The sequence below is a fragment of the Coturnix japonica genome, chromosome 27, assembly GCF_001577835.2.
Source record: "Coturnix japonica isolate 7356 chromosome 27, Coturnix japonica 2.1, whole genome shotgun sequence".
Classification (NCBI taxonomy): Eukaryota; Metazoa; Chordata; class Aves; order Galliformes; family Phasianidae; genus Coturnix; species Coturnix japonica.
In genome coordinates this window covers 3,698,767-3,718,704 of record NC_029542.1, presented here as the reverse complement: position 1 = coordinate 3,718,704, position 19,938 = coordinate 3,698,767, and the positions used below count along the sequence as shown (strand labels likewise).

Sequence of the window (19,938 nt, the reverse complement as noted above, 5' to 3'; positions counted from 1 at the left end):
ACCCCAACCCTGCGTGTTTTTCCCCCCCTGTGTTCCCAACTACACACAGCTCCATGTGCTCACATCCCATGTGCGGTCACATCCCATCGTATATTTGCATCATCCTGTACAGTAATCGAGCAAACATTTGCACTGGGTCATAGGTGCAATGAATGCTGCTCAGTGTCACGCACCCCCTCCATCTCACACCCCCCGGGACCCACACACCGCAGGGGCTGCATCCTTATGGGGTGAGGTCACAGGGGGGAGGGGGCTCAACGTCGGGCTCCGCTCCCCGCTTCCCACAGCCGTAGGTGGCTGCCGTCGCACCGGGGGGGACCTCGGGTCCTTTTGCATGCACACAGCCACACTTTGCCATCCGCCTCCGCCGTGAAACGCACCGGAGCTTTATCCGGAGCCAAAGTGCGGTGAGAGCCGTCGCAGAACGGCTGAGAAGCAAAAAGGGTCGCGGTGTTAAGAGGAAAACTGCGGGACCCCGCAACCCATCCCGCAAACCCCCCCCCGGCCCCATCCCGCAGCCTCACACCTGCGCCCTGCTGTGCCCGCACGAGCACCACGCGTATTTCTTCCCCTCCTTCAGCTCCACGCGATACGGGAAAGAGATGCGGGGTGAAAGCGCAGCTCTCAGCCGAGCAACGAGAGCGGCCGCCCCGCGTCGCACCGCCGCCATCCCCGCACCGCCCCGGAACGGCCGCGGCTCCTCCCAGCCCGACGGTGACGGAAATTGGGCTCTTATGAGTCGCAGCGGCCGCTCCGCCTCCTCTTCCTCTTGTATCTTCGTTTTCCTTCCCTTTCCCCTTCTCCTCCCCTTCCCTTCCATTCCCAAACATCCTCCTTGCTGTCCCTGCCTGGTGAACAGAAGAGGACAAGGCTTGAGCCGTGCATTCACTCCTGCTGCTTTGAAGCTGCTGCTTCACCCTTGCAAACAACCTCAATGCAACACCTAGAGCTCCAGCGAGCAGCAGAGCAATGCAGGCTGCTCACCTGAGATGGCAGGGTTTGCTGCATCGGTTGCACAGATTCAGCGTCCTTTGCACGGATGCAAAGCTCTTCTCAGCTCTGCAGGGGGGTTGCAGGACAAACAGGGCAACGAGAGCTTTTGTGCCCCCCCAGAATTGAGCAGCAGCAGCTGCACCCCAACGCAGCCCTTCATTAAACACGAGACCCCCCCTGCTATGTTGCCTTTGGGGTTGTGAGCAGCTGATCCCCTTTAGGCATTAACGACGCCTCCCACGTTAATATTAATATTATTTATTATAATAAAGAACAGTCAAGCAGCGTGAAAAAAATATATCTTAGCTACATTACCTTAAATTGCCAAAAATATACACATTTTTTTCTCTTTTATTTAATTAAAAAAAAAAAAACCAACAAAAAAACCAACAAACAAACTGAAACGGAACAAAAACAGGAAAAAAAAAGACACATGCAACGTACTAAAGGAGACATCAGCATCAAAATGGGTAAAGAAACGTACCCCAGTGCAACTGAAACACAGATCATCTTTAGCTTTTCTTTTCCTTCCCCCCTCCTCCTCCTCCTCCTCCTCTTCCTCTTCCTACCTCCTCTCTTCACAGCCATGTGCTGACCCCCCACCCCCCCCAAAGGGACCTCAGGGTGCAGGGGGTGCCCTTTAGCACCTCTGGAAGAGCCCCGAGGAATGTGTAAGTGCTTTATCTGCGGGGCTCTCACCTTTCCCCATCAACCTTTCCTGACCCCTTTGGGTTCCTGCTGGTGCTCAGCCTTGGGGTGCTGACCCACGGATCCAAGCAAGGCTTTGATTTGCTCTGCTCACAGCCACACTGATGGAAGCCATCAGCCCTCTCTTGCCCTGCTCCCTTCCTGCTTCCAGGTCTTCCCTGCAAAGCTGGAACGTGGTGATGCTCTGCAAGAGCCTGCATGAGACTGGGCAGTGGGCAGCCCCCATAGGGACCTCCCAGTGGGAATAAACCCCAAAAACAGAAGAAAAACAAGTATCAGAATTGAATCAGAGCCCCAGGTGAGCCCAGCAGCATCAGGCATTGCAGCTGTAGAGCTCACAGCTGCAGTTGGACCCCCAGCCCCAATAGATGCAATGGGGAGGAAGTGCTCTGTGCCAGGGCTGAGCCATAGGGATGATGAGGAGGGGGCACATTTTGTCCTTGTGTTTTACTTTCCCTCCTGCTTTCACTGTTTGCTGCCATCCCCATCCTCCCGACAGCTTCTTAACCTTGTTCAAACATCAGCTTTAAAGAATAAAAGCAGAATTCTATCCAAGCCATTTCTGAGCCTTCATAGACTGGGAGATCAGAATGGAGCTTCTCCTTCTGCTTTTTAGCTTTATCCAACCCTCAGGGCGATCATTTCCCAAACAGAAAACAACAAACCAAACCCCCCCCCTTAAAAAAGAAAGGAAGAAAGACATGACGGATGAGATCTGCCCCACCACCAGCCTTCTATTCCCATCAGCACAGACCCACTGCTGGTAAATTCGAATAGTGCAAACCAGTTGGGGGCAGTGGGAATGTGCTGAAATAGATCCAGGTCTGCCCACATGTTACACTTTAAGACCCTTGGAGCTTCTGTTTGCTGGAGTCTTCACACCTGTCCCCCCCCCACCTCCAACCAGGAGAGTTGGGAAGAGGAAAAGAAGGGGTAGATGCATGTTTGATGTAATGCTCCCCTCTCTCAGAGCAGCCCCACCTGCCCTGCCATCCATCCATCCATCCATCCATCCATCCATGAAATCAGAAGCTCCTCGCTGAGGTTCCAGGCTGTGAGATGGAGTTAAGGTCAAAAGGTGGAAGAGAACAAAGGGTCCGATGCCCCAACGTGGGAGCTCATTGACTGCCCCGTTGCTTGGAGATCCCCTCTCTCAGTGCCTAAGACCAATGGAAGAACGCTGTTTCTTGGCTGGGTAGGTTTGTTTTTTTTTTGCCAGACTGGAATGATTTGTGGTGGGGAAAGGAGAAACCACAACTGGGGCTGCCTTTTCCATACACACACATTGCCACCACCCAGCTGAGGCTTGCGATGGAAGAGCCAGGTTCAATGCACCTTCAGGAGTTGGCTGTGATGGGATAACACCGACCACAGCCCCTCTTTGTGAGCTGAACATCAGGTTTGGGACATCTTAGAATGAAAGAGAGGCAGCACGAGGAGCAGGAATGTGCTTTTCACTCCCCAAGCACAGCACTGACACACCAGCAGCTGGCAGAGCAGACGTGGCCGTGTCCTTTACAGCAGCTTGCAGCTCTCCAAGCACCGCTCCTCACCCATCACTCCACCACCCGTGTCCTTCAGGCTGGGGCTGCATCCAGCTGAGGTGCAGGGGAGTCGGACGATGGCTACAAAGAGCATCTATAAGAGCCCAGCAGGCGAGAAATCACAGCTATGGAGCTTCTTCACTTCCCCAGCAGGGAGGAGCAGCCCATGTAGGTACAACCACAGCATCCCCAGGTGGGTCACATCCAGCGCTGCCTCCGAGGGCACCTCCATATCCCTTTGCACTGCACACCAGTGTCCTCAGCAGGGGTTGCCCCCCTTTCCTCCACCAAGCTCTTGGCCGAGGATGCTCCGTGCTTCTCAGTGCACACTCAGACCACACGCTTGTGCTCATAGCAGGGAGCAGGTGGTGGCACGTGGTGTTAACTCTCCTCTACTCTGTCTGGAAACACAGCTTCACTCTGAGCATGTGGGGCACGGAGCAGCGTGGCAAGCTGCCCTTTCCCCCCCCCCAACCTTTGCTCCTCCTGATAGCAGGGCTTGGTCGGAGACGGACTGTCTTCCAAAGCACCTCTTGGCATTGCCCAGTGGCAGGAAATGCTTCTCAGAAGCCTTGTGCTCATTTGCTCTAACAGTACCAAAGCTGCTGACTGTGGAAAGCCACATTCCCCCTTGGTTGAGAGGAGTTGGCTGCTGGTTTGTTCAGGGTGAGAGGGAGCTTAGCCCTTGTCTTGGGTAAGAGGAGCTCCCTTTTCATTCATGCTCTTTAAAAACAACAACAACAACGAAAAGAGAAAAAAAAAACAACAAACAAACAGAAAGAGAAACGTAGAGGAGACAGGTATCAGTACTGGAGGGGCAGAAACAGAGAGCTCTGCTGTGCTGCCAACCTGGCCCTGCTCACTGCCACCTCTCAGGCTCCACCGAGAGCAATGGGCACACCAAGGAGCCCTAGGCTTCCCCTCTGCCTTCTCCTAAGCGTCTCCAACCAGGTCTGGACCTTCTGGGTATAAACACAGGCCAGGGGAAGGGATGGAGGAATTGCAAACGTATCGTCCCCATCCCTCGATGCTGGTGTTGCAGTACAAGGATGCTTTTAGAGAGAGGCTGCAGACCTCTCCTCTTGGGTGCAAGATTCCTTCTTTCTAAACCCTGGGTCTCAGCATGCAGTCACCTCTGTGTCTCGTTGGCACCACAAGGGGCACGCTGCCCATCCACGTCTTAGGAAGGGTGCCCTGGGAGCCTCTGTGCCTACCTACGGCCTTTCCTGGGCCTACAGAAGTCCTTGGAGGTCTGTCATGATGTGACAGCAGCCACTCAGTGGGGCACAAAGCCAGCAGAGCATCCTGGCTCTGCTGCCCACATAGTGCCCTAGTTCTCCCACGTTAAGTGCGGTGCACAGGGCACAATGCCCGGCACCAGGAGCTCAGTGGGGTTAGGGGAGCGCTAGCAGCATACGCACCGTTCCTTTTGGGGTGTTGCCATCAGCCTGCAGGTTGAGAAACGGGTTAGTCTGTGCTGTGAGGACGGGAGGGATGCCTGTCCCCGAAGCCATGAGGCTGCTCCCAGGAGCGCTGAGCGGTGGGGTGGCTTGTGATGGAGCCAGGAGGGCATTGCTAGGGTTGAGCTGCTGGGGGGAGAGGGAAGCCATGAGGGAGCTGCTGTTGGGGGGCGGCTGGGGGGCCGAGGTCATCGGGGCGCTGGTGCTGGAGTGGAGGAGGGGGGTGGAGGTGGCTGCCAGGAGGCTGCTCATGGACAGCTGGGATGAGCTCGTCATCTGCAGCCGCTGCAGCTCCCTCTTCTGCTGGATTTGCTGCATCATCTGGAACACCAGGGCCTGCTGCTCCTGCGAGGAAAGGTGAGGAGAGCCATCAAAGGAGGGACAAAAGGCTCGGGAAGGGGTGACACCTAAGGCAGAGAAGCCAGGAGCCTTATTAGCACGCTGCGGATGGGGATAAGGCTAAAAGTCCCCCTCGTCACATTCCTATAGGCACAGAGAGGAACCATCTGTTGTATTCATTAGCAGACTGTGCTCGTCACCTCTCTGACCCCGTTGTTTCCTGAAGTGTGGGCACACACATCCACAAAGTGCTTTCCAAACAATCAGTCCATGGGTTTTAAATCTGTTGCACTCATCACCCTGGATTTTTACGCTGCTTTTCTCTCCCAGCCCATCCTGCTGCAGCCTGGGGGTGGGGATGGGTGAGCTGGGCTCTGGGGATGAGGAGCACAGCACACCTGAGCCTGGAGGGATGCCCTGGCACCCAACTGAACTGCAGAAGTCACTATAGCAACCATAGACCAATGCGGCGCGCTGAGAGCTGACATTGTTTCCATGCCCATAGGGATGCAGCTGATGACACGGTGACATCAGCCACTGCAAAGAGAAAAGCCTTTGGAAATTTGCTTTTTCCCTGGTTATAAATAGCCTGACCCAGAAATCTCTACAAAGCAGCAGGCCAAGTTCATGGGAGATATAAATGAGCTGAGCTTCATTGACGGGAGCCGTCAGCCCTCCCATGTAAGGCACAGCACAGAGTGGCTGCAGTGTGACTGAACGCAGCTCTCATCCAGGTTCTGTTCACAACCCATCAATGCAGCTCCCTGATGCTGAGGATGGAGTCAGACCCTCAGAGCAGCCACCCAGCCCTTCTCCTGACCCCACATGCAGCCCTCCATGTCAGCATGCCCCAGCATGGCTTGCCTGCCTCAGGACCAAGCAATTTAGTGCTTATCTCTTTCTACACTCAAGCAGCATCCTCCAGCAAGTTCCTCCTCTCCTGTGAGCCTGAATATCTCTGCAGCAGGAGCAGACACGGTTTGCATTCACTTGGCAGGAGGAGGTAACAGCGCTCCTTGCTTTCACCTTGGCTTAACTTTGCTGTGCTCTCACACCCTCAGGGTGTGGGAAACCCAGATTACATTTTTCCCTCTGCACAAACAAAGCCCACACCCCTATCAGCCCCCTCCACACCTTCCTGCCTACAGCTTTCCTCCTCGCTCCACCCACAGCAATGGGGAGACCTCAAAGGAGGCTCGGCTGCAATAGGGAGCAACGCTTCCCATCCCAGCTCCAAAGCCTTCCCGTTAAACAGTTCATCAGACAGAAGGTGCCAGGCAGGGACTCTTACCGGATTAAGAGGTTGAGAAGTCAGGAGCTGCTGGAGCTGCTGGAGCTGCTGCTCGTGTTGGTGCAAGACGTGCCGTTGCTGCTCTGTCAGGGGACTCAGGCTCGGCATGCTGCAAGGGAGCAAAGCATCAGCATCAGCGCAGCCCGCCTTGGTCCTGCGTGTGCAAGGATCCCTCCCGGTGCTAAACTTCTGCTGGAGAGGGCCCGGCTGTCCCCATCCTCACCTGCTCAGGCTGGTGGAGAGCTGCAAGGTTGGAGGGCCGCTCGCCTGCGTCAGCGCGCTTGGAGGCTGGGCGGCCTGAGCTCCGTTCAGATTCCCCAGGATCCCGTTGATGGGCATCTGCTGACCTCCTGCCACGGTCCCCATCAGGCCGTCCACCATAGGCACAGTGGAGAGGCTGTGGTTGGCAGTGGTGCCACCCCCCAGCCCGCTGCCTGCCACCCTGGCCAAGCCATTCACCTGCTGCACCCCGGGAAGGGGTAGCGAGGCAGGACTCTGCTGCAGCATGGGCAGGGGCGGAGGAGTGCTGTGGAAGGACAGGGAAGAGCTGCTCCTGCTGGGGCAACCTGAATGTGGGTCCTGGGGGAGAAACGGATATAAGAGCATCGGACTGGGGCAGCTTGAGAAAGGTTGGCTCAGCTCCGGGGGGGGGGATGGAGAGCTGGAGGTGGGAAGGGGGCTGTGAGTGCGAGTGCAGGCGTATGCTCAGAGAGGACCCAGACCTCAAATGTGCTTTGCTGGATCTCTAAAAGCGTGGCTGGAATAGCCTGGATGCACTCTCACCTCTCGCTCGCAGGCTCAGCAACCCTCAGCACTGAGAATGAGTATCTCCAGAATAAGAAGCCTGGTTTCTGGTGTGAGCTGGACACCAAGTCAGAGCTCTGGCACTGCACTGCTCTGCTCCCTCCCTGGTCCCTTCCCCAGCTGGACGTGTGACCCGTGTACCTCAGAGGAAGTGGAGAGCGAGTTCTCGATCCCAAAGCTGTTCTTGCACGGGGGGCTCTTGCTGATGCTCAGGGAATCGTTGTTGCACACTGTAAGGAGGAAATAAGTGAGAACAGAGAGTCAGGGGTGGAGCCTGACGTTGCCACAGCAATGGCTCTACCACCAGTGGATGCAGCCACATAAATGGGTCAGATCCTCCCCGCCGTGACCCACCCCTGCCCACCCCAGGACCCCCTATAAGGGGGCACAGAGCGATGCTTCCCGTACACCCCTCACCGTTGGTGGGCAGGATGTAGTGAGCTTGGCTGCCCGGCCCATTGCTGCTGGTCACCACTGGGAAAGGGACAGAGAGCTGGACATTGAGGAGCTGCAAACGCTCCTTCTTGGCCGTCAGGGTCATGATCTGCTCCTGGAGCCGCTGGTTCTCCTTCTGCAGTGAGTGCAGAGCTTTGAGCATCTCTACAACTGCAGGGATGGAATGGAATGGGAGGGAGGAGGGATGGAATCCAGGGATGGGGGGACAGAGGAAAGAGGAGAAGGGGAAGCACACAGGGGTACCACAATTAGAGCATGGCAAGGGAAGACTGGCCTCCAGAATGCAGCCCCACTGCCAGCTCCTCCCCATGCCACAGGTCAGTGCTTCATCCCCAGCCTGGCTCTATTTCTTAAGGGCAAATCCCCCCACAAAAGACCCCCAAGGATCGCTCCTGCCACAGCCCCGTGCCCCCCCATGACTCACTGTTGACGCCAGCCTCTCCATTGCCCTGCTTCTCCAGCAGCTGCTCGATGTTGGGGGTGGCCTGGGGGACATTTTCCAGCTGCCCACTGCTGCTGCAGGACACCGTCTGGTCAAAGAGGGTCGGCAGGCTGCTGATGGGGGACCTGCGGGTGGTCGGGGGGCAGTCAGAACCCCTCATCTGCACCACACTCCTCCCCTCCCTTCTCCCAGCAGCTCTTCCACACCCCTCCCAGCTCTGCTTTTCTCATCCCATCTCCAAGGGCAGATCCATCGTTCCTGCTTGCCCAGCTGCCGGAGCAGCCCCATATCTTCCCTAGGAGGAGGGCAAGAACCTTCCCCCTCCCCAACCCCCCTCACCCACCCCCACATCACTCGAGGCACCCGAAGGTCACACTCACATGGAAGAGAGACTCTCCTGGGGCGAAGTCCCTCGGCAGCCGAAACTGCAATCCTCCAGGTCGGGCTCTGGATGGGGAGAAGCATAGAGATGCACCCCGTTCATAAGCGCTCGGCTCTGCAGGTGCCCGCAGCCGGGTTGTCCCCGCTAGATGGGAGCACCGAGCAGCCCGACGGAGCCTTTGCGTCACGCAGAGCCCGCACAGCCCCCGCCCCGGGGGAGGTAATAGGGGAGGGGCTGCGTGTCCCCATGTGTCACCCGGGGAAGGTCACGGCTGGGTGCTGCCTGGCTGTCCCGGTGCCTTCAGCCAGCCGAGCTGAGGATGCTCTCTTTGTCTATCGTGGGTATAGACAACACTTGGCTTTCCTGAGCTTTCAGCATCCCTTCCCCAAGCCAGCTCCATTCCTCCAGCCTTTCCACATCATACAATAACAGGACAGCTCCGGTTGGAAGAGATTTTAACGCTCATTTAGTTCCAACCCAGCTCAGGCTGCACCTGAACCCACCCAGTGATGGGGCACCCACAGCTCCCTGGATGTTCCAATGCCCAACCACCCCATGCTGCTGCTGTGCACTTGTGTGAGACATCTATACAAACAGCCATCAAGAACAAGGAGGATTTATCTGCTGTTTGCAGCCCCTAAGCACACGCTAGCATTGCTCTGGGCAACCCAGGTGTTGTAAGGGCAGCCCACCCCGGTGCCTGACAGCCCCTCCTCTTCCTCATACAAAAAGAGATGTTTCTCATGTGCAGGAATCCAGGAAGTCTCCCGCAGGGAGCACAGCCAAGCACTGTGATTTACAGCACCATGCCCTGAGCTGGACATTGGTTACCAGCAATATTTTCTGCTGCTGAGAACAAACAAGAGCAAGGCTTGTAGGAAGGAGACCAGCCCTCACCCCTTCACCCATGTGGTGGTACCTTCCCAGTCACCAACTATACCTGGTTGGCCCATATGGGGAGAAGCCACTGCTCCCAGCCAGCAGTGATGTCCTGGTGTAAGGACACGTGGAGACAAGGCCAACAAGGTCAGATTTAGGGATGCTACAAGGCATATGGAGCTTTCCTAAGCTCCTGGGAGCACTGTAATTCACCTCAGTATCATTTTCACCCCCTAAACCCTTTAGAACATCTCCACATCCTATTGCAAGCATCTGTGCCACACCAGGTTTCACATGCAAGCAGACCAACATCCAGCCAAGCTCTGACTGTCTGCTTATTGCTGTCTTGTTTTCCTGCAGACCAGGGAGGCTGTGTGCATCCATGTGATTCTGAAATAGCACCAAGCTCCACGCTCCTGGCCAACACCAACCTCTGTTGGCTGGAAGTCTGGGAGATAACCAAGTTATCAAACAGAGACAGCCCTTTGCAGGGCAACAAGTCTGAAAAGGAGGCTCGAAAACAGCCACGGGAGATAAATGCATTTGGGCTGTCATCGTGGTGAGGCAGGATCCAGGACAAGCAGTGGGAGGATGAACCAGACAGGAGCTGAGGGAGTGGGAAGATAAGAATCAGACTTTTTGCATTGCCAAAGGCGCTTCGGTATCAACCTGCATCAGTGATAACAGGTTTTTTGGTTCCTCCATCTGTAAGACAGGATAAAACTGTTTCCCTACATCACATTCAAGTTGTGAAGGACTCGGATATCAGTGCAATGAAAGCTATGTCTGCAGGGGATCCGTCTACACAGACGCTCCCAGGAAAGGTAAGCTGTATTAAAGACAAGGCAGGAACACTCAAAGCCTCACAGCCACCTTGTTAACGACTTGGGATTAAAGCAGTCGTCGCAGTTTTAAGTGAAAATGGCTGCAAAGGAGGTTTAATTCACGTTAATTAATCCCACTGGAAAAGAAAACAACACAAGGAATTTGGCTTAATGGCCTCCGGGTCACCGCTGCAGAGAGGAGATGGGGATGGAGGACCCTTAATGGTGATAAACAACAGGAGATGTTCGGAAGGTTGGCTGGAATCAGAAGGATCCCAAAGATCAAAAGAGCAATTTTGGAGATGGAAACTGAGCACTGAGGGCTTTGCCTGCCTGGTTCATCCATCATCAGCCGCAGGGGCTGGAGCTGAACCTGGGCTGCTGAGCCTGAACCACAAGGCTGCTCCTGAAAGCCGATTTGCTTCCTCCTGCTGTCAGCACCTCGCCAAAATAACAGCCCAGGGAAGTGGCAGCCGCTCCTTTCCTCTCTCTCGTTGATGGCCAAGGAGGGGGAGGAATAACTCCTGGAATCATCCCATTCCCTTCTCTTTATTCCAGGTGACCGCTCCTGGCTCACAGCTCCTGCACAGCAGCCCTGACACTGCTGGTTGTCAGCACTGTGGTTCCCTTCCCATTGCACCCATGCAGACACAACGCTGCCACACAACACAGAGACACAAACAGAGCAACTTCCAAAAGCTCATACATAAACACACGCGTTTCCCTCATGCTTTACATGCAGGCATGCACGCTGGTTAAGGCAAATAAGGGCACACGGTGCGGGATTAACCAGAGAGCTCAGGGTGATCCCTATTGAGGTCTGTGCCATTCCAAGCCCTCGTTGCTCCACGTGATGCTGGGCAGAGCTTTTAGTCCATGGGTTCAGCATCCAACGTGTTGAGCTGCCAGCATTTCTGGGCTAGGGGAGAGCAAGCACTGCAAACTGCTTTTGCTGAAGCACAGAGGAGGCTGAAAAGCTTCTGCTTGGAAAAAAAACAAGCCTTACGATGCTTCAAGTTTCCTGCTTATGAAGCAGGCAGCTTTCCAAGAAAAATGGATTTGCCTCGGTGGGAAAAAATGAGCAGTTGTAAGCAATTCAGTGCTTGGCACGGTCGTGTTTGGAAGTGGAAAGCAGCGGATTCTGCTGCATTTCATGAGAAAGCCAAAGGGAAAGAGCAGAAAGTGACTCAAAACAGGGCTGGAAGATGAAAATGAAGAGTGTTTGAAACAGCCCTTTGGAGGATTGGGAAAAAGCAAAAGCTCGGAGCTGTTCTCAGCAGGTTTGAAAAGCTTTAGTCGGTAAAAAAGCACCAAATCTTTGGGAATAGGAAACCTTTGGGGTGTGGAAGGAGGGAAAGATTTCCATTCTTGTATCTCCTCAGCACGTGTCCAGGGACACGCATCACATAGCAGCACATGTGTTCATACAGGGCTGGAGGGGGAATACTTCCTAAAGGCAAACACAAGTACAAGGGGGAAAGGACAGCCTTTCTCCTGGCCCTGTATGGCACATATGTGGGATGGGAGCAAGCAGGGGGGGGTGGGGGGATAGATGGATAACTATGGATGCTGTTTCTCTTGACTCTTCCAGGGAGATCCCTCCAGGAGCCCATACTCACATACCTTCTGATTCACGTACCTGCCCGGCTGCTTTCCGACTGATTTAAGAGCGGGTTGATGGACAGCCCAGATGTGAGGGGGCTTCCAAAAATATGTGAGGAAGGGAGGCTGAACGTGGAACCTGCCAGCGAGAACACCTGCATGGCAATGGGAAGGGGGAGGGGATGGGGAGGGAGAGAAAGGAGAGAGGTGGGAGGGAGGGAAAGGGAGAGATTACTTCTCCAAAAGGCGAGAGGGAAAAAGAAGGTTTCATTATTCTCTTCCTGACTGTTGAACTCAGCTCGGTCATGAGAGAGAGAGTTAAAAATATCTCCCTGGAAGTCCCAGCAGACAGCTGAAAATCTTCCCAGCCCCATCTCTGAGCCAAGAGGTCTGAACGGGCTGAGTAACACTGCAGCTGTACAACTAACTCTCTCCTCCCTGTAAAACACCTCTCACCACCAAGCTCCCAACAAAGGATGGGGCTCTGTGTGCTGGCACACGTGCAGCCCACCCAGCTGAGATGCCTCCCACTGAGCTCCCTATGCTGGAGGGATATGTTGGCACTGGTGGTGAGCAGCAGGGACACAACACACACCTCTGCCACCCGAGCTGTGCTCCTTGTGCAGGCAATGGAGGGCAATGTACCAGCAGGCTGCAATTCCTCTCACCCCAAAGTGGTTCCATGCATCCTCAGAGGGCCCTGGACACACGGTTTGTTGTGTGTATTGAGTGATATTCTGAGCTGTAGCAATAATAGACTCAGAGTTATGCCACTTCTGCAATCTTTCAGGTATAAAAACCCAACAAAATGGTGTAGCCTCCAGACTAAAGCAATTCGGACAAGGGAACTTTGTTGCAGTGATGCCAAACTGCCTGCAGCTCTCTCCGTCTGCATCTTTTAAGCGATGCCAAAGGAAGGTGAAGCTGGCAGCTCCCTTCATAAGCAAAGGAAGGGAAAAAGCAGCTCCTCCGTGCGCACAACACCAGCCCTGCTCAATGCAGTGCCCTCCTAAACAACAGCCACCTTGCTCCCCAGGCTCTTACCTGCGTGGTGGAGACGGAGGAGGAGGAGGAGGTGGGGATGGTGCTTGCGAAAGGAGAGCGGTTGAGCGGTGGGATGGATGCTGTGCCCTGATGTGCCAGCAGGCTGGAGGAGAGGGGTGTGCTGCACACAGCCCGGAGCACTCCACCCCCATGGGAAATAGGGTCCTTGTTACTGGTGTAGATCCCTGCAATAGGAGGGGAGGAAATGTGTTAGAGAGGCATGTTCCCACCAACAGCAAGACCTGGGTGTGCTGCTTCTATGCAAGGGAGGGCAGCACTGCAGAAGGACCACATGCAGCGTGTGCCTCAGCATCTCGTGGCCCAGCATGTAGTCAGAGCTCTGATCATTCTGTCACAGTAAAGGTGTCACAGCTTTCCAGCCTTCTCCCCTCATTTGCTTGCTGCACCCCGAAACCACAGCACTGACTCACCAAAGCCACACGTGGGTAGCAAAAGGGAGACCCACAGCCAAGGGACAGCACTGCTGCTGAGTTAACCTGACCCCTTCCACTGTGCCCAGAGAATGGGGAGGTGCAGGGACAGAGAAATGGGTCTGGGGGGGGATGAAGAGGGATGAGGAGCTGCTGCACAGGCACGCAGCACAGCCCAGCACTGGCTCTGCCAACATCCCACTGCAGAAGAATGGGAGAATGAACAGGGAGAGGGCAGGTCCTGGCAGCCTCTTCCTCTCTGAAACGTTCCTTTGTTGTTCCAGGGGGAGAGGAAAAAAAACAAAGAAAGAAAACCCAAAGAAAGAAATTGGCCTCAGGTTGTGATGGTGGAGGAGGCTGCAGTGATTCTTGCAGTTCCTCTCCACTCTCAGGCAGTGCAGACAAATGGGCTGCAGCTCCTGGGTGCATGCAGCAGAATTAGATCCCCCCCCCTTAAACCTCCTTTGCAATCTGACCTAAATTGGAGCATCTGCAAACAACCCACAATAGACCGATGACAAGTTCTGCTGCCAGAACAGTGTCAAACCTCAGCCTGGAGCTGCATGCCCCTCCCCTGCATGATGCCTTAACCCCTTCCTGCCCACACATCCCACTACTTTCACCCCTTCCCAGGCCAGATCAGGGCTCAGGATTCAGGTTCCCAAGCCAGGGGCAGCTGACAGCCCCTCTGCAGTGTTAATGGTGCACCCATCCTTGAACCCTATGTGGCCACACCAGGATGAAAGGTTTTGCTTCTTAAAGAAGGGTTAAGCTTGAACCACTCCTGAGAATCCCACATTTGGGGTCAGATGGCAGTTGCTCCAATTTGGCCTGGGAATATCCCTCTGTCTGCATCGCTTTAGAAAAGAAGCTTTGACTTGTTGAGGTTTTCCAGCACTTAAAATGAGCCCATTTCCAACAAACATGCAGATGACCCAGGGGATGAAGACCACGATGGAAACACAAGACTGGAGGTGGGTTTTTAACAGCTCCTGGCAGTGATGGATGGGGACCGGACAGTGCACAGAGGCAGGCTCAGGCACCAGACAGACGTGATGCTGAAGGGAGCAGGGCTGGGAGGAGCACACCTGGAGCCCTTGGGGGGTGAAACATACCTGAACTCAGCAGTGGGGACTCCATGCTGAGGCTGGGCAGGTTCCCCGTGTGGCTGAAGGGCCGTGAATTGTTGCTGATGCTGGAGCTGACAAGAGACCCCCCGGAGAACGGCGACGAGGACGTGGATGTGGACCCAGCCAGCTGGGCACCCAACATCTCTTTGCTTTTGCCCCCTTTTGGCCTTCCAGGCCCGTGTTTGTTTTTCTTGCTGCCTTTGTGCTTCTTTTCCTTTAGCACCTCTCCCTCTTCCATGCTGAGGGATGGCATCCTCTTGTGGCTGCTGCTTGTGGTAATGCTGCCCGGTGCAGAAGGGCCACTGATGGGGTTTGAGGCTTTGTAGTCCACAGGGGAAGCATCACGGCCCCTCGGCTGGCTCACAGCAGAGGTGGAAAAGCGCATGATGGACCCGAAGCCTGAGAAGATCACCTTCTGCTCGAAGATGTCCCCCTTCTGGCCTTCGTACAGCGGGGAGCAATGGGAAGACGAAGAGGAGGAGACGGGTTTGCGGTACTTCTCGTCGTCCTGCTCTAACTTGGGGAATGCCACGAAATCCTGGGAGCATTGCAAGGAGCTGCAGGAGGTGCCTGGGGGAGGAAGCAGGGAAGCAGGCATAGGAAGGCTTGCAGTGGCAATAACTCAGCCCACAGTGCAATGAGAGCACGGTCAGAGGGCAGCTCCTTGGTCACAGGCTGCTTACCGAGCTGGCAGACATCACTGCCACCTTCCAGCCCTGCCCAGCTGCTCTGATACCCTCTTGAAAGCATGAGAGTTGCACAGCAGCAGCTTCAGCCCACCCAAACCTGCTCGTGTTTGCTCCCCTGCACCATCACCTTTCTTCCAGCCCCAACCAGGGTCCCAGGAGATGAAACCTGCAAGCAGTTCTGGCAACAGCTCAAAAAAAAAAAAGCAATCTGAGCAGGTGGGAGCCCTGGTAGGTTTTGACTGGAAGCTCGGGGGGATTGGGGCTATCAGGTCTCTCCCCCAGCACTCCTTAAAGCACTGCTGCAAATAGTCCCACCTATGGAGGCGGAGGCAGGTGCTGCCCACATTGCCTGAGCAAGCATCCCTTTCCTCCTCCCTCTGCTCAGACATCTGGATCTGCTTTCCCTTGCAGCACAGAAGGCACACGCAGGAGCAGAGCTGCAGAGCTCAGACTTAGAAACTCCCCCCATGCACAGAGCAAGGGGCAACGAGACCTTTCCCCTTCTGTTCAAAGGGGTTAAAGAGTAATCAGCCCAGTTCCAAAGCACGGGCTCTGAACTGCTACCCTGGTGAACTGATATAAAGAGATACCAACAAGAACCCAAGCAAACCATCACTGCCATCCCCCCCTCCACCCTCACTCCTCCTTCACCCCTTACCTGCAGGCTGGAAGGTGCTGCTGGAAGATGCAGAGCTGAACCCAGCCGAGCTCTTCCCGCTTCCCGTCTTCTTCCCCTTGTGGCTGCTGCCATGGCTCGAGGACTTCTTGCCTTTCACCTCTGATCTTCCGACCTCTGAGGTCTCTTTGCTCCCCTCATGGTGGCTGCTGGAGCCCTGGCAAGCAGCAAACACGGAGGTGACTCACTTGAACCAGATGTGGCCGCAGCAGGGGCTCTTTTTACCAATTTCCCCTTAAGAGAAGTAATTGCTCTCTCTGCCCACGGAGCAAAGGCCAGCTCACGTTACCCCCAGGAGAACAACAGCATCCCTCTCTGCTGCTCCTTGGTGGCACCAGTCTTTATAACTCAGGGATTAGGCTCATCCCATCTAACTGCAGGAAATTAAACAGGGCACTGACAGCACAAGGCACCCAGGCTCAGAGGGTTATTGAGTCCAAACACAACCTGAAACTGGATGCAATTCAAATGCACATCTCAGGTGTGCTGTTCTCTGCACCAGGTCACTCCACCTGGAAGAACCCGGCTGTCCTGCTGCTGTGATGGGAGTTGCAATGAGTTCTCCCCTACCTCCACCTCTGCTGCCATTCCAGATCTATTGCAGCACATGCTTTGCACAGCATCTGACCATCTAACAACAGATGCTGCCCAAACCCCTCTGTAAGCCTGCAGGAGATGGGGAAGCAGGGGGGGAAGAGGCCAAGCAGATGCTGAGAAATCCAGGAGCTTGGGGTGAGAGAGAGAAGAGTAAGAGATGAGCATGGGGAGGGGGGATAGAATGAATGGAAAACCAGATCCCTCTGGGCAGCCAACCTGGGATGTGACACCTTCACCTTCACATCACTTCAAAGCCAAAATAGCAGCAAAGATCACTTCTTGCAAGGTATTACTGCAAGCAAATCGATATTAGAGAGGCTGCTCCAGCATGATGGTCGCAGCCTCAAATGCAACACCTGCACATCAGTGCAAACACCTTTTGTTTCGTAATGGGAGCGGATAGAAGGAAGATGCAGGGAAGCACAATACCTTCCTGGCATTGATTCCAGGTGACCCCTTCTTAGGGGAAGCTAAAGCAAAAAGTGCTGGTGATCCACGCTCACCAATGCCCAGATAGAAATCGTTCCCCATTCCTCCCACGTGGTTTAATCACTCTGCACAATGCAACAGCTGGCGGCCTAACACACACCAGATGTGCTGGGAATATGAAAGACAGGAGGAAGGGAGTGGTGGAAATTAGGGTGGGGGGAGGAGAGGGGGGGGAATCTGTATTTTCTCATCACAGACTCCTGGATGTAGGAGATTAAGCCTTCCTGATTTATGATCTCAGAGGGAGCATGAAAATCTTTCTGACTTTCCACATCTGCCTCGGGTGGGGGAAAGGGGAGCTGTGTCTGGGGGCTATAGGAAGTCACAGCAATGAGACAGCTCATGCCTCAGCATAAAGGCAAAGCCCCACATTCTCCCCCCCCCCCCAACCCCATAAATTCACCTCTGTGGAGCTTCACACAAGGTGCACGAGGCCACAGAAGGGCAGAGGGAAACCGCATGAGAGGACATGTTCCAAATGGGGAGCGTCAGGAAGGGAGTGCAGGGCAAGCCATGAATTACTGTGGGGTGGGAGGGGGAAATCTGAGCTGGGAAATAAATCTTAATTGCAAAATTAAAGGCCAAAAAAAGAAAAAAGCACAAAGAAAAAGGAGGGGGAGAAAGGCTGGGAGGGCAGTGCTGAGGGCAGACACCCACCTGCAGGGATGCTTGGACCCACAGGCCACCCTGATGGACTCCCCCACATTTGGGGGGGGTGAGGGGGGCAGGATTTGACCAGGGGTCCTACACACTATTTGCCAAATGGATCTGCATGGTACCACCAGGAACCCCTCACCATGCAGAGCCTGTACATGGGGCAAGAGCTTGAGCCCCCAAACTGAACCCATACTCAATCACTTCCCCCCCCAATTCCATATCTTTGTTTCCTCCCTGCTTTGCCCTATGGAGCTCAGTGTGGCACTGCAGCCCTCCAGGACACACAGATGGACCTGCCAAGTGCAACACAGCCGTGACCCAATGGGGAGTGGGCTGCTCCCTTACTGCCAATATTAATAGCAGGAACAAGGGCTGCCATCCCACTGCATCCCTAAAGAAGGAGATCCTCCAGCTGGAGGATGCAGGGCTGGAGTAAAGCCTGCATTGCATAGAAACAGAAGCTCCAACCTCTGCACCATCACCTTTCCTCCAGCACAGATGTGTACAAACACCAATGGTTACAGGTGCACACAGGGGGAGCACATGCAGCAGATTTGGGGAAGGGGGGGAGGGAAATAAAACCCCAACACACCAAAAACCAACAGAGAAACACAGAGGAAGCGAGAGCACCCTTACAATATGAGGCAGCAGTTCCATCTTGAGGAGCTGTTTGAAGCAAAACATCAGCAGGGCAAAGCTGCTGGCCCAGCTGGAGGTGACAGGAGAGGAACTCCTGCTCCAGCCCTGAGCCAGCAGAGCAGAGCCACATATATAGCACAGAGCACAGGCATGCATGCACCTCCTCCCCCCCCTCGTTGCTCGCTGTCCCCATGGGGCTGTACCTGTTTGCTGGCCTCTCTGTGACACTGTGCAGCACCCGAGCTGCTCTTCATTCATTAATTTATTGATGGGAAATCAGAAGAGCATCTCTTTGCTTTCTGATTGGAGGGACGAGCTCCTAGAGGGAACCACTGACGGAAAGCAGAAGGGGGTGGGGGGGGGAGGCTGTGCAGCGTGGAAAACGCAGAGCTGCTTTGCCCTGGATTAAACTACTGGTGAGGAGAAGCAGGGAGGATGCAAACAAGGAACAATGCACTGAAAGAAGGAGATGCGACGTGTCGGAGCAGCCACCCGGACAGGCTGTGTGCATCTGCTGCCCTTCCAAACCAGATTGCTCAGCAGAGGTCAAACAGTTCCATTGGGAGCTTTGGGCTGAGGTGCTCAGATGAGCTGCAGCATCATTGCCCACAGCCAGCACTGTGCTGTGCTCCTTATAGGCACGATGGAGATGGGCTGAAGGCTGTGTTTTTTGCTCCCTGATTCACAGCCGTGTCAGGCTGAGGGATGCTGAAAAGCTCTCAGCAAACATCTGATGCTGAGACACGCTTTGACAAGCAGGGGGGAACCAGCACAACCTCTGCCACATCCATCCCAGCTACCGGAGATCTGCCTGAGCGAGGCACAGTGCAGAGGTTCCCAACATCTGGCAGCTCCAGCCCTGCTGGCAGACCCCCAGAGCTCAAATCACACTGCAAAACCTCAGGACCATCCCCCCCCCCAACACACACACACACAAACAACCTCCTTCAACACCTGATGGCTGCGTGGGTGCGGGGAGCCCCCAGCATCCGCCGCTTCCATTACAAACCCCAGAGAAAGCCAGATGTTGCAGCTCCAAACACGCAGCATGTGTGTGTGTGTGTGTCAACAAGTGATCGTGAGGTCTGCAGCTGGCAGGAGGAGGCAGCTGGGGTGGCTTGCAAGCCTGCAGATTTACTGCAAGTGCAACTGAGAGAGGCAGGATGGCTCCTCGTGGGGTTTGCAGCGTGCTGCTTGGTGTGCTTGCTAACCCATAGAGCCAGCAATGAGCCCCAGCTACACAGAGTGACCCTGAGAGCAGCAAGTGGATGTTTCTGGTTGAGCCAAGGTTTGCTGGTGAGCTGCTCTGCTGGCAAGAAACTCTCTTCTGCCCTGAGCTCTCTCTACAAATGCCATCTTTCCAAGAAGCTTTTCCAAAGCATAACGAGCTGGCAGCATTTTGGAAGGTTTGGATGGGCCACATCAAACAGCTCGAAAGAAATGTAGCCAGAGAGTATTACACAGAGGGGAGGGATGGGTTCTGCCTCTCTCATGCTCCCTTTTCAGTCTGCAGGAGCTGCAAGCAGCCAGCATGGCCATGAGTGAGAGCCTACACCTTGCACAGATCCATCCCTTCCAACACACCCCACTGCAAAAAGCATCCCCAAGCTCCATCCATGAGCACCACTGGGGGATTTTCCTTCCTTCTGCTCTCATGAGGATGCTCCTGAACCCCAGGATCTGCCCCTCTCTGAGAGCAATGCCATCCACACTGCACAAGGATGTATGTCAGAGGCATGGGGAGGGCTCAGAGGTGTCACGAAGAACCATTCCCATGTTGGGAGTTCACACGAGTGTACACAAGAGTAGAGTCACTCAAGCACAGCTACAGTCATTAGGATCCCCTGCATTATGGCTTACAG

General features: G+C 54.8%; 2 protein-coding genes across 4 annotated transcripts in view; both read right to left on the bottom strand.

The window, feature by feature from the left end:
- Positions 1-71: 71 nt before the first annotated feature.
- On the bottom strand, positions 72-698 carry CISD3 (CDGSH iron sulfur domain 3). The gene is made up of 2 exons (XM_015885729.2): positions 527-698; positions 72-428 (listed from the first exon to the last, which is right to left on the bottom strand). Exons 1-2 carry the CDS (start codon positions 668-670, stop codon positions 255-257), a joined length of 318 nt encoding a protein of 105 aa, XP_015741215.1. The 5' UTR covers positions 671-698; the 3' UTR covers positions 72-254.
- Positions 699-1,563: 865 nt separating this feature from the next.
- Positions 1,564-19,938, bottom strand: part of MLLT6 (MLLT6, PHD finger containing) — a 32,719-nt gene continuing 14,344 nt past the window's right edge. For all 3 annotated transcript variants that reach the window (XM_015885719.2, XM_015885720.2, XM_015885721.2), the window contains exons 9-20: positions 15,677-15,851; positions 14,315-14,899; positions 12,769-12,953; positions 11,762-11,879; positions 8,418-8,484; positions 8,020-8,162; positions 7,557-7,745; positions 7,281-7,369; positions 6,559-6,914; positions 6,336-6,444; positions 4,667-5,050; positions 1,564-3,968 (exon numbers count right to left, since the gene is read on the bottom strand). In XM_015885719.2, the coding sequence (XP_015741205.1) occupies positions 3,924-3,968; positions 4,667-5,050; positions 6,336-6,444; positions 6,559-6,914; positions 7,281-7,369; positions 7,557-7,745; positions 8,020-8,162; positions 8,418-8,484; positions 11,762-11,879; positions 12,769-12,953; positions 14,315-14,899; positions 15,677-15,851 (2,445 nt within the window). In that variant the 3' untranslated portion in view covers positions 1,564-3,923. The remainder of the gene's footprint in view (positions 3,969-4,666; positions 5,051-6,335; positions 6,445-6,558; positions 6,915-7,280; positions 7,370-7,556; positions 7,746-8,019; positions 8,163-8,417; positions 8,485-11,761; positions 11,880-12,768; positions 12,954-14,314; positions 14,900-15,676; positions 15,852-19,938) is intronic.

Bases quoted from the DNA above. Each gene is read 5' to 3' on its own strand.
- CISD3 (XM_015885729.2), bottom strand. From the start codon at position 670: ATGGCGGCGGTGCGACGCGGGGCGGCCGCTCTCGTTGCTCGGCTGAGA. The intron at 429-526 runs GTGTGAGGCTGC...TTTGCTTCTCAG, and splicing joins GCGGGCACAGCAGGGCGCAG to CCGTTCTGCGACGGCTCTCA.